At 52.7% G+C, this 11,634-nt stretch overlaps 1 protein-coding gene and 1 long non-coding RNA gene across 2 annotated transcripts in view; both read right to left on the bottom strand.

The window, feature by feature from the left end:
• The window catches only part of LOC119109750 (partitioning defective 3 homolog B), a 23,019-nt gene extending 21,679 nt beyond the window's left edge, over positions 1–1,340 (bottom strand). Inside the window, exon 1 of the mRNA XM_037233502.1 lies at positions 1,335–1,340. Within this exon, the coding sequence (XP_037089397.1) occupies positions 1,335–1,340 (6 nt within the window). The remainder of the gene's footprint in view (positions 1–1,334) is intronic.
• Positions 1,341–5,128: 3,788 nt separating this feature from the next.
• On the bottom strand, positions 5,129–8,638 carry LOC119109152 (uncharacterized). Its single transcript, XR_005095399.1, has 3 exons — positions 8,591–8,638; positions 6,748–6,870; positions 5,129–5,184 (listed from the first exon to the last, which is right to left on the bottom strand). It is a non-coding gene; the product is annotated as an uncharacterized LOC119109152 (long non-coding RNA).
• Positions 8,639–11,634: the final 2,996 nt, after the last annotated feature.

The following is an 11,634-nucleotide window of genomic DNA, read 5'->3' as shown; positions in this document are numbered from 1 at the left end:
TCGTCTCCCAGGACCCGGTCCGTCCCTCGTCTCCCAGGACCCTGTCCGTCCTTCGTCTCTCAGGACCCGGTCCGTCCCTCGTCTCCCAGGACCCGGTCCGTCCCTCGTCTCCCAGAACCGGTCCGTCCCTTGTCTCCCTGTGCCCGGTGTGTCCCCCGCCTTCCTGCACCCGATCCATCTCCCGTCTCCCTGCACCCAGTTCGTCGTCTCCCTGCACCCGGTCCGTCGGCTCCTTGGAACCTTATGTCCCCGCGCCCGGATTTTGTTCTTGAATACACTGAAATGAACTGAAAGCATATTTCAGCCAAATGTGATTACAATGAAAACAAATGTGAGTCACACATTACGTTGGCGATGTGCAACAGCAGCTGCCGCCGTAGGCAATTGGCAAAAATGCATCACATTGGATACATTCCTCGGCAATCAGGTGCGGAATAAACTTAAAAACTGAAATAAAATGCAAACTGTGCCTTCGGCCTGACTGGCTAGCTGTGCAGTTTTGGACAACTGCGAATGGGCACGATATGGAAAGCCTCAACTTGTCATGTGTTTATATGTGTCTCCAGAACTTGCAGCACCAACGTGATTTCAAGAGCAAGTCTTCATAAACACTGATTACCTTTATCGGAATCTTATTTACACTTAAAACTGCAATGGAATGAATCCATGCCTGAGTGGTAGCACCTACACTTAACTGATTACGGGAGGTCACATGATGTAGAGATGTTTAGGCTCCAGCACCATGAGCGGCGCCGTTCAGCCTGGTGCGGAGTTCGGGGCGCCGCCACCAGATGGCAACAGGAGCAGTGACCGCTGCGGCCGACAGGCGGCGTCCAGGGTTGGACATGGCTGTGTCGTGTCATTGGGGCTTTACGACGCACTCAGCTGCTGAGGCTATATGGCGTCGCCTGCCTCTCACCCTGGCAGGAAGGGCGGGCGCCGCGGGGAATCGTTTGGCGTATATATTGGGCGCTCCGCCACGCGGTCCCTCTGGGGCAGGTCATTGGGTGTTGGCTTTAAGATGGTTACGATCTTTTGGGGGTGGAGATCAGTCTTACTTTATTTGGTATTTACTGAATAATGATCATTCAAAGTGCGCGTAGCGTTAGAATGCGTCAGGTAATCGCATCTATAATGCAAACGCGTGATGATGTAAGGTTTCTTTCCTTTGTTCGTGCGGGTGCCGAGCTGCTCTACGGTGAACGAATGCCCAGCCCGCCGGGCCACATGCAGTAAGCGTGTGGTAAGCCGCACGTAAGCTCGTGTGTGACGTTTGGAGCCCGTCGCGCCGACGCATTAGGCCTGCGTGCCGCTGCGGGTCGGCAGCACCGCACTCGCATGGCGGCACATTACGTGCGCCACAGCCGATGGTCAAGGGTCACAGTGTCACGCTCTCGTACAACGAACACAGGACCGTCGGCCAGCTGCTACTGGTTAAATACATAAAGATACATATATCAGGCCAAGAAAGAACCACAAGGGCCCATCGAGGTCGGTCCGGACCGACCCCATGGTTCCGCAACCCATTCTCTGCACTAATCTTACCACGAGCCTGCCTGAATTTAGCTATATTGGGATCCTTAGACCGATAGAGCCTGTCCCAAACGATTTTTCAGTGTTGCTACGGAGGAACATCAAACAGCTTCTTTTGGCAGGCCCTCCAATGATTTACTACCCTTTGACTAAATGATATCTGCCTCCTCACGATCCCTCTACTCTTGCCTTTCACTAATATCTATATCTATAGTAATAATATTATAATATATATATAAAATATATATATTATATATATAATATATATATAATATAATACATATGTAAATATAGTAAACACATAATATACACGTCAAAGTTGCCAATGCCCATTCTCATCCTGGTAGCTTTTCACTATATTCTTTCCAGTCTATCTGTATCATTTTGGAAGAATGGGTACCAAGACCGCGCACAATACTCTAGGTGTGGTCTGACATAAGCTAAGTTCAGCCCTTGACAATATTCCTGCTCTTGTAATGGCATTCCTGTCAATAATTCCCAGCATCCCGACTGCCTTGTTCCAAGCAGCCCCGTATTGTTTTTTCAGCCTTTAAACTCCTGAAAATTATAACCCGTAGGTCCCTTCCGCCCTTGATTTGATTCAACTTTCGGCCTCGCATAACATAGCTAATGTCCTCACCATCAGAACTACCCACATACATCACCTCACACTTATCATAATTAGATGATGTCTGCTACAGATACGTTACGTTACGCATGAATATACCTTACGCTACAAACCTTGCATGGCTGTAGGCAATTTGAAAGGCGATTTTTTACATAAAAATGGTATGTACCTTGTAAGGTCGCTGACGTATGGCAGGTCAAAGTCAGGCCGCAGCTGTCAGCGAAGGCCATTTCTAGGGAATTTCTACGGAAGTTCAGTCTGATGCGACAGCGGAGTGTTAGACGAGGTCATTCATCTCTGAGATAGTTCCTTAAGCAAAATATCAACTAAATCTAGAATAGCGCATTACATTGACCTAAGGTCAGGTACGAAGTTCAAAAGGAGGTCAAAACTAACCTCGGTTGCGAACGGTATTCAACCGGTCGCCCGGGCGCGTGTTAATGCTGTAGAGTGAATGAGCTGAGATGTGCACGGTATTACATCCGCAGCATTAGAAAACCATGACAGCGCCCCTATTATCAACATCCATCAACTGACGTTGATGGGCGCCGGTCCATCTATTGTGGCGCGTCGGAGCGGGAGGGTAGCGCTCGTCTGTGTGGGCTACTCGTCCAGCCAGAGCGCGGCGGAACACTGGGCAGTCAGACCCAGCCCTGGCTCGGGCCAACGTCCGCCGGGCGCGGCACGTGCCAGCTCCCCTCCCCCCCCCCCATCAGCAGGGCCCACAGGGGGTGTTGGTACGTGGCACCGACCCCAGGGGGTGCGGTATTCGCGTATGCTTACGCATACTGATTCTACCGATTCCCGCAACCGTGTGACATACGTGCAAGGCGAAAAGTGCGCCTCCTGTCCCATCACTCCTCGCAGCTGCGTCAAACAAGACGGACGGCACCTCACGGCCGCCCGCCCGCCAGCCTGACACCTAGCGGCGCCGGCGTCTGTCGCGCCGCCACAGCCTCCTACCTTGACGGGGATGTGGCTGGTCCGGGCGGCGTTGGCCTCCCTCAGCACGGCAGCCGGCTCCTCGCTGACAGGCTGCAGGTGTGGTCGCGGTCGCGGCACCACCGCCTGCACCACCCGGGTGCGGGGTCGCACGTTCTGCACCAGCGACGGCACCGGCGCATCGTGGATGTAGCGCGCCACGGGGCTGACGATGTCCTGCCGAGCGGCGCGTCAGATCAGGTCAGGTCAGGTCAGGTCAGATCAGATCAGGTCAGGTCAGACGGCCACCGCCGGCTGACGGCAGGATGGGGACGTGACGCGCAAAGACGGAGCACCGCTGGACTACCGCGCACCCTACTCGTATTCCCAAGCACAGGCGCCAACATAAGCCACGCCCCGCCGTAAATGTCGACTGGCGGCAGGAGTGACGCCACTCCAAGACCGACAGCGCCAGCGTCTGGACGTAGCCCCACATGGCCACAGACCCCGAGACCGTCCCAGTCCAGCGTCGACACTCACCGCCAGCTGGGGCCGGGAGCGCGGGGTGGAGGGCGGCGCCAGGGTCGGCGTGCGGACAGCGCGGGGGCCGGGAGGGCGGGGCGCGGCCCCGCGGCGTGCAGGCCGCTGTTCGCGCGGCCGCGCGGCGTCAGCAGCCGGCCGGCGAGCGGCCCGCCGTTGGCCGTCTCTGACTGCCGGGCGCCGCTGGCACGCCGCGGCCGACCGGCGTGCGCGCCTGCCGCCCTGTCTGCCGCGGCTCGGCCTGCACGGCCGGCGGCGGCTCCCGCAGCGCAGCGGCACCGCTGTCCTGCGGCGGGTCGGTGTCGTCGCCGGCGGCAGCGCGACTCTGCAGGATCGTCTCCAGCCGGCGCTCCTCGGCCTCCATGGCCAACAGGCGCTCCATCATCTCCAGCGTGTCGTTCATCTCGCTCTGTGAGCCGGACCGTTCGCTGCCGCCGGCCAGGCTCAGCTCGCTGTCCGTGGCCAGCTCCGACACCGAGCCGGCCAGTGATGGCCGGTGGCTGACGTTGTCGCTGGTCGTGTTGTCCGCCGCCGGGCCCGTCCGCCGCTCGCCGCCGGCGCCCGCAGCCAGCGACACGTCTGGCCCCTCCAGAGTCGACTCGTACAGCACCGAGCCGGAGCTGGAGTCGGCGGCCAGCCAGCTGTTGGGCGGCGCGGCCGGCGCCAGCGAGAGCTCCGACAGCCCCGTCAGCCGACGGCTGGTGTCTCGGCTTGCGCCCTCTGCGCAGGTGTAGTACGAGTCCACAGACTGGCCGGACGGCGATGCCATCTGCTGCTCCATGGCTGCAGCAGGCCGCCGCCGCAGCTGCCGTGATCGTCCGACGGCGATCCGGGTGCCAGCGGGCCGGCGGAAGAGCCAGCCAGCTCGTCATGAAGCGCCCCCAACAGAGAGTCGGCGGGGGCCAGCGAGCCGGCCGCCTCGCGACGCTCGTCCAGCGAGCCAGCCGTCTCACGACGCTCGTCCAGCGAGACGGCCGTCTCGCGTCGCTCGTCCAGCGAGTCGCCCGGCACGGTGATCGAGACATCAGACAGCAGAGTGCGCCAGGCGCTCGCGTTCTCCGTTGGCAGCTCCTCCCACTGACTTTCCTCCACAACAGCCAGTGACTGTTCGGTGGGCATCTCCTCCCACCGCCGCTCCTCGGCGCCGGCCAGCGACTGATGTGCCGATGACTCCTCCCCAACAGCCAGTGACTGCTCCGTCGGTAGCTCTTCCCACTGCCTCTCCTCTGTGCCGGCCAGCGAGTGCTCGGTGGGCATCTCCTGCCATCGCCGCTCCTCTGTGCCAGCCAGCGCTGCTCGGTGGCCAGCTCCTCCATCGTCGCTACTGCTGTCCTCGCGTGGAGGCCAGGGGCGCCACGACTCCTCCAGACGACTGCTGGTCACCGGATATCTGCAGGCAGGTCAGCACAAATCAGACAGCCGCTGGAGGCCAGGGGCGCCACCGACTCCTCCAGACGACTGCTGGTCACCGGATATCTGCGGGCAGGTCAGCACAAATCAGACAGCCGCTGGAGGCCAGGGGCGCCACCGACTCCTCCAGACGACTGCTGGTCACCGGATATCTGCAGGCAGGTCAGCACAAATCAGACAGCATCTCACAAAAACGTGGGATTGGCTCATTTGGGGCAGCTTGGAACAACATCGCGATGGAAGACATTGGCAATCTCCATAACTGAGGCACAGAAAGCAACATATCTGCATTTGTTCAGGATGGACGTTCAGGGTGTATCTAGCATGCCGGCGATGGCAGCTGATGATACCGCCTCCGAACCAGATAGCATTTCTCCTTTAGTCGGAATGGAAGACATTTCAGCTGCAGTCCGTCACGTATGATGATACTTGGGTTCAGAGACGCTTCGATCGCAGCGGGCATGCGGCGTCCGTACGTTGATAACCTCGCCACAGCTAACGACACGATCTATGTTTAGTTTCACTGTCTTGTCTCATCACATTGCCAGAACGCATGCGTGACAGGCACAAAACGTCGCACATGCAGAGAAGACGCCAGTGTCATGTTGTCTTTGTTTCACTACCGAACGACGTCATCATGAGCCCGACGTATCCGCGTCTCATCCAAATTACGAACGACCCGCAAAAGAACAGCAGCCCAAGAGCAACTGAGTAATTTCAGAAATATAATATTTTCAAGAGCATTGTAGAGCAAAAACAGCGTTCGCTTTTCATTGGTGGGATCGGAGACTTCAAGGCCACTTCAAAGTACCCCTGGTACTCCGTGGACAGCGGTGATAACGAGTACATTGTTCTATGTTTAACAGTTTGGTCGCGTACCATCAACGTCCCGTGCAGGTAATGTTCACGGGCCATATCCTCCCAGTCTGTGTGTGATGATGATTTTCGTTTTGGCGTACATCAACGACGATCATCATTGCGCGCCCATCCCAGTTTGTAAAAAATTGAATTGGGATCTTATGCTGTCTGTTTCGTCTCTTTGGGAAGTCGCAACTCTGTCGTTGCAGGGCAAGCCAAATGCTTGCGGGCCATTGGTTGTCCAAATAACGATCCGGTGTCAGATCGGGTGCGTAAAGCAACCGGAAAAAGTAAAGCAAACAGGCAAAAACAAGGAGGTTATAGCAGAAACCAATCCGAAAAATATCAAAGGTTTGCTCATTTGTTCAAGAAGAAAACAATGCACGTCGTCGCGCACCCTTTCGTCGGGGAGGGAGGGGGGGGGGGGGGCAGCGCCTACGGAAGTCATATTAGAGCTCAAGAGCCATGACTGCGGAATTCTAGCTCGTCACCCAACACGGATGCCGAATGCGCTAACCACTCGGCCATGACGCCCCGTCACTGACATTTCGCGTTATTTCCGAAACAAACTGTCTGGCATGGGGCGACTCGGCCAAGTTCGGCGAAAGGCCTGTCACTAAATTGGCGTTAAATGGACGGATGGGTTTCTTCATCAAGCTACAATCCAACTGCACAATACCTTATTTCCAGGTCATCCAACTAGAAAGCTACTACGCAACTTTGTGCGCCATGATTTACATCATTTACGTCACTGCAAAAGAGGTGTATTCAGCCATGCGTGACGAGGGTTAACTGTAATGTGATGTGCACCAGTGGCTGGTATGGTTGTAGCAAGCCTGGGGGGGGGGGGGGCTTACCGGCAGACGGCGCTTGTGGCCGGCAGCAGCAGCTCGTCCATGGTGACTGAGTCACGCGTGCCCTCCAGCGCGACGGTGCCCAGACCGCGCTCCAGGACAGCCATCGAGTCGGTCAGGCTGCCGCTGGAGGGGTGCACCGCAGGTCATGTCAGGTCAGATCAGGTCAGGCCAGGTCACTCGCTCACTCGGACGGGCCGGGTCACCTTCGCAGCCAGCAAGCGTGTGTTAGACATTGGCGAGGTGCAGCACAGCACTGCGATGACCCAGCTCGAGGAGCATTGCGAGCCGTCAGTAGAATATACTGGTTGAGAGCAGACAGAAGAGCTCTGCTGCACCTGAGGGTACAGCAGAGCAGAGGCTTATCTTTAGGCAGAGCAGAGAGACTTACCTTAAGGCAGAGTAGAGTAGACACATACCTTTAGGTACAGCAGAGCAGATGCTTACCTCTAGGCAGAGCAGAGCAGGGAGGCTTACCTTAAGGCAAAGCAGAGCAGATGTTTACCTTGGGGCAGAGCAGAGCACACATTTACCTTTAGGCGGGGCAGAGCAGAAGCTTACCTTCAGGCAGAGCAGAGCAGAGCAGAGAAGCTTACCTTAAGGCAGAGTAGAGCAGAGGGGCTTACCTTTAGGCAGAGCAGGGCAGATAGGCTTACCTTAGGGCAGAGCAGAGCAGGAAGGCTTACCTTTAAACAAAGCAGAGCAGAGGCTTACCTTTAGGCAGAGCAGCAGGGTAGAGGCCTACATTAGGTCAAGGCAGAGCAGAGAAACTTACCTTAAGGCAGAGCAGAGCAGAGGGACTTACCTTTATGCAGAGCAGGGCAGAGGCTTGCCTTAAGGCAGAGCAGAGCAGAGGCTTACCTTTAAACAAAGCAGAGCAGAGAGACTAACCTTTAGGCAGAACAGAGCAGGGAGGCTTACCTTTAAGGAAAGCAGAGCAGAGGCTTACCTATGAGCAGAGCAGAGCACAGGCTTACCTTAAGGCAGAGCAGAGCAGAGGCTTACCTTTAGGCAAACAGAGCAGGAAGGCTTACCTTCAGACAGAGCAGAGCAGAGAGGCTTTCCTTACTGCCCTGCTCTTAAGCAGTTCTGACCACAAAGAACTGACAAAAAATAAGATACATGACAGCATTAATTTTGCATGCATCATAAACTTGTATGGCTGCATTTGTTCAGCCAAATGGGCTGCAACTGAACAATCATTTACATTACAAAAAAAAACTTCTGTGGGTTTTTCTTACATCATATCTGAGCTACTGATTATTGGTTTTGTGTTGTGATGTTTAAGTACTTCTTGACCTTATGCTATAAAATATAATGTTGTACCCATTCAGGAATATTGCCTCATTCTGTTGAAGTTTGTGGAGGTGTCAAAACATGCAAATAAAAGTAATCAACATCGTCAAAATTGTCCTGGAATTATGGAAGCTGATACCACACATTCCGGATAAACAAACACAATCCCTTCTATGATGCAAGCTAATGCCACCTTCACGATGTACGTGCCTGAAGCTTGATCCAGTGATCTGCCATTCGGTGGAAGTTCTACCGTAAATCAGTGGGCGACTGCAGGCGAGCACCGGCCGGTCAAAGCCCCGAGAGTTCCCGCCCCCGAGCCTAAATGGTCAATCGGTCATCTTAAACACAGCGAACTCGTGATTGCCTATGGCATCATGATCTCTCATTAGATCCAGTTGGTGAAATGATCCATTGCCCCGAATGGAAATTTTGTCAGGGTGCTTGCGGCTTCTTCACCGTTAGTTTAATGGGGCGATATAATCCCGTAAAACCCTGTCTGTCAGAGCCCTTTAGCCGGCTGCTGCCATCCCGGGCAGTGCTGGCCCACCTGGTGTCCGCCAGGCTGACAGTCTCGTTCAGGAGCCGACTGATCTCCCTGCTCCCGATCCGTCACAGGCCCCATGAACACCTCGTCCTCGCTGTCGGTTGTCACCGCCCCGCCGACGCCAGCCGGCCGACATGGCGAACAGCCTGAGAACAGAGCGGCGGCGGCGGCTCGTCACTGGAGAACGACGGTGAAGGACGGACACCGGCCGAGCGAGACTGCTGAAGCATCTGACTTTTCACCAGACAGCAGCGCCCTCACGCAACAGGTGACAACAGCTGTCAATAATATCTCCATGGACCCCCAAGAAGCAGAACACTGCCTGTTACTCGGGGACTGACGATGCAGAGACTGCGATTAGTGCAGGGATCAGCTGTCTGTTGCTGATCAGTCTCCACAGGCCTGACAGTCCTGTCCTTCGTCAGATGATAGCCAATGATCAAAGAAGAGTCTTGGCAAAATGGTATTATTGCTGGGTATATGGTATCAGTGGAGCACAAATAGTGGGCCTTTCAGTCAAGTAACAGATAAGCTTCTGCACATCAAACATCAACACAATATGGAAGTCAGGAAAGCTATGCACTGAGATCAGTTGGCAGTCACAGTGATTACTATATTGTATTAGTTTGCTACTTCTTTATTTACATAGCCCTTTGTGTAAGCTAGGAAAGGCCCAAACACCTTGGCAGTCAGAGCTATACAACCATTGTTCATACTAGCTTCCTGTGTCTACCACCATGCATAAGGAATGTTTGTACTTGATTTGCATTCAACACTCCCCCATTGAACCACTCTTTTAAGATCAGGTGACAGCTTGTGGTGTTGTGACCAAACTGGGCAAGATGCATTTTATTGGTCTGAATTATCATATTGAAAATTCCAAAATGTGTGAATGAAATGCTACACAAACCAGAGGCATACTTCTCTTTCATTGTCCTGTCATTGTTCATCATTCAACTATCATGTTGCAAATTGCAACATGCATCTAAAGGCATTCCAGCAGAAATTGTCAAGGACATTACTCCAGGGTATCAATAGATCACTACATATGCTGTGTGAGAACATATAACAACCCACTTTCTCATATATCATATATCAATAAGTGGATTCAAAATGAAACTTCCCTTGTTATGCAGCTCATTGTGGATTTAATACTTGTAAGCTTCTTGACTGAGAGCATCATAGGGATTTCAAGCCTGGTAAGGGACCCAAAAGAATTTGGGAAAAAGTTTCTAGGTATAGAACAAACAGACCATTTGGGGGATCAACCCATAAATACAACAGGATGGATGTCCGTGCAGTGCCTCTAGGGCGAGGGCAGGACACGACCCTTCTGGCACACAGCCCCATTCCTGCAAGGCATGGGGTTTATTTTATTTTGAATGAATGGCACAAGATAAGTCACAGTATGAAAACACAGCAAGGTAAAACAAATTGTATTGCTTAAGGGTTTCTGCAAAGCCATTTTTCTGCCAGGAAAGCCGAGTGAGGTGGGGTCATCTTACTTGTATTGCTAAACTAAGCCCCTATTCATCACTCTAGTTCTGGTGTCCAGTGCCATGAATGTTCTGCAGAATTTTACCAGACAGGACTGCAATGTGTTTTATGTGCTGTGAAATTATGCTCAATGCGATCCTTGGCCTGGGATTATTGCATTTCACATTGAGCACTGGGACATTTGACTACCCATGACACAGGTGAAGTTCAGACATGAACTGCTCATTTTGTGCCAATGAGAGGCAAGTAAAAGTCAGGAAAAAGGAAGGCCAAATCACGGCCCAAACATACCACAAAGTCGCCGGTGAGCAATCGTCTGAAATCGCAATCGGCGTCACTTATAAGTTTTAGAACAAAAACAAGTTAGAAGACCCATGACTTGACCCGCCACATCACAATCTAGGCAGATACGGAACGGGTGAAATCCAGCTAAAAATCATGCATGAAATAAATCAAAACAGGGCACTGGGACGTACTTCAAGTTGGGTAAAAATAAGCCCGAGACGACAACGAGCAAGCTTCCAAACCGCTTGTTTTGAATGGGGCGGCGTTTGAAGGCTGCGCCGAGGCCGCACCCCTGTGCCTTCTTTTTGAACGGCTCATGTGCCTTTCGAAATATTCTAAAAGAGAAGAATAAAACGGCTTTATTCAGGATCCTTAGTTTTTTATTTAATTTTTTCATATTGAATAATCAATCTAATAGCTTTAGGCTAAGCATGTAGATTGTAAGGCGACATTGTATTGCTTAAACTCTTGATAAAATGGTGATGGCCTTGCCTCATACAAATGTGATCCTTTGTGTTACATTACTGACGCATGTCAAGAGTTCTTAGGGTGTCCGACAAGTTTATATCAGATTCACATTAATGTTGGGTTGGGGGTCTTGGTGTAGTGATGCATAATGTTGGCTGTAAATCCTACGTACAAATATATTTCGGGGTAGAGTTTTGCCATGATTTGCATGCCAATGCGATGATGGAACGGGACCAAATACATTTCGTCAAACGATAATGTTTAAAGACTTTCTGGTAATCAAAATATCTGGGAATTCTGCACCAATGGTTATTGTTCCTTTTCAATCTTTGAATGGTCTGGACTCTAGATCCACTGTCCAAGCTATGATTGACAGGGTTAAGGTCTTATTGGGGCGGGCAGCAGGCACATTGGCCACCCTGGTAGTACCTAACTGCCGCACAGCCGACTTATCGACAGTCCCGTCATGGTTTGCAGAGAATGTGTTTTGCAGTGCATTTGTTTTTCACCATGATTATTCTTTTTGCCTGGAATTTTGCAATCGGATGTTGGCGCCAGAGCTCATGTAGCTAGCACTGCTCAGGGTAGTGGTCTTGTATTAAGTAAGTCCATGTACTCAAGTCTTGGACTGAGTATCATAAATTTTTATTGAAGCAGAAACTGACCAAGCCGCAGACCCTTGTGCATCACTCTCAAACACCAAGCACCTAGGCTCAATCTCCAGGGACCTGCACTCTAAATTATACATGAAGGTCCTCGTAACCCAGCGATCAGTATCAGCATCAGCTACTGAAGCC

The sequence above is a fragment of the Pollicipes pollicipes genome, unplaced genomic scaffold (genome assembly GCF_011947565.3).
Source record: "Pollicipes pollicipes isolate AB1234 unplaced genomic scaffold, Ppol_2.1 Scaffold_7231;HRSCAF=8579_pilon_pilon_pilon, whole genome shotgun sequence".
Taxonomy (NCBI): Eukaryota; Metazoa; Arthropoda; class Thecostraca; order Pollicipedomorpha; family Pollicipedidae; genus Pollicipes; species Pollicipes pollicipes.
This window is presented reverse-complemented; position numbering and strand designations above follow the sequence as displayed.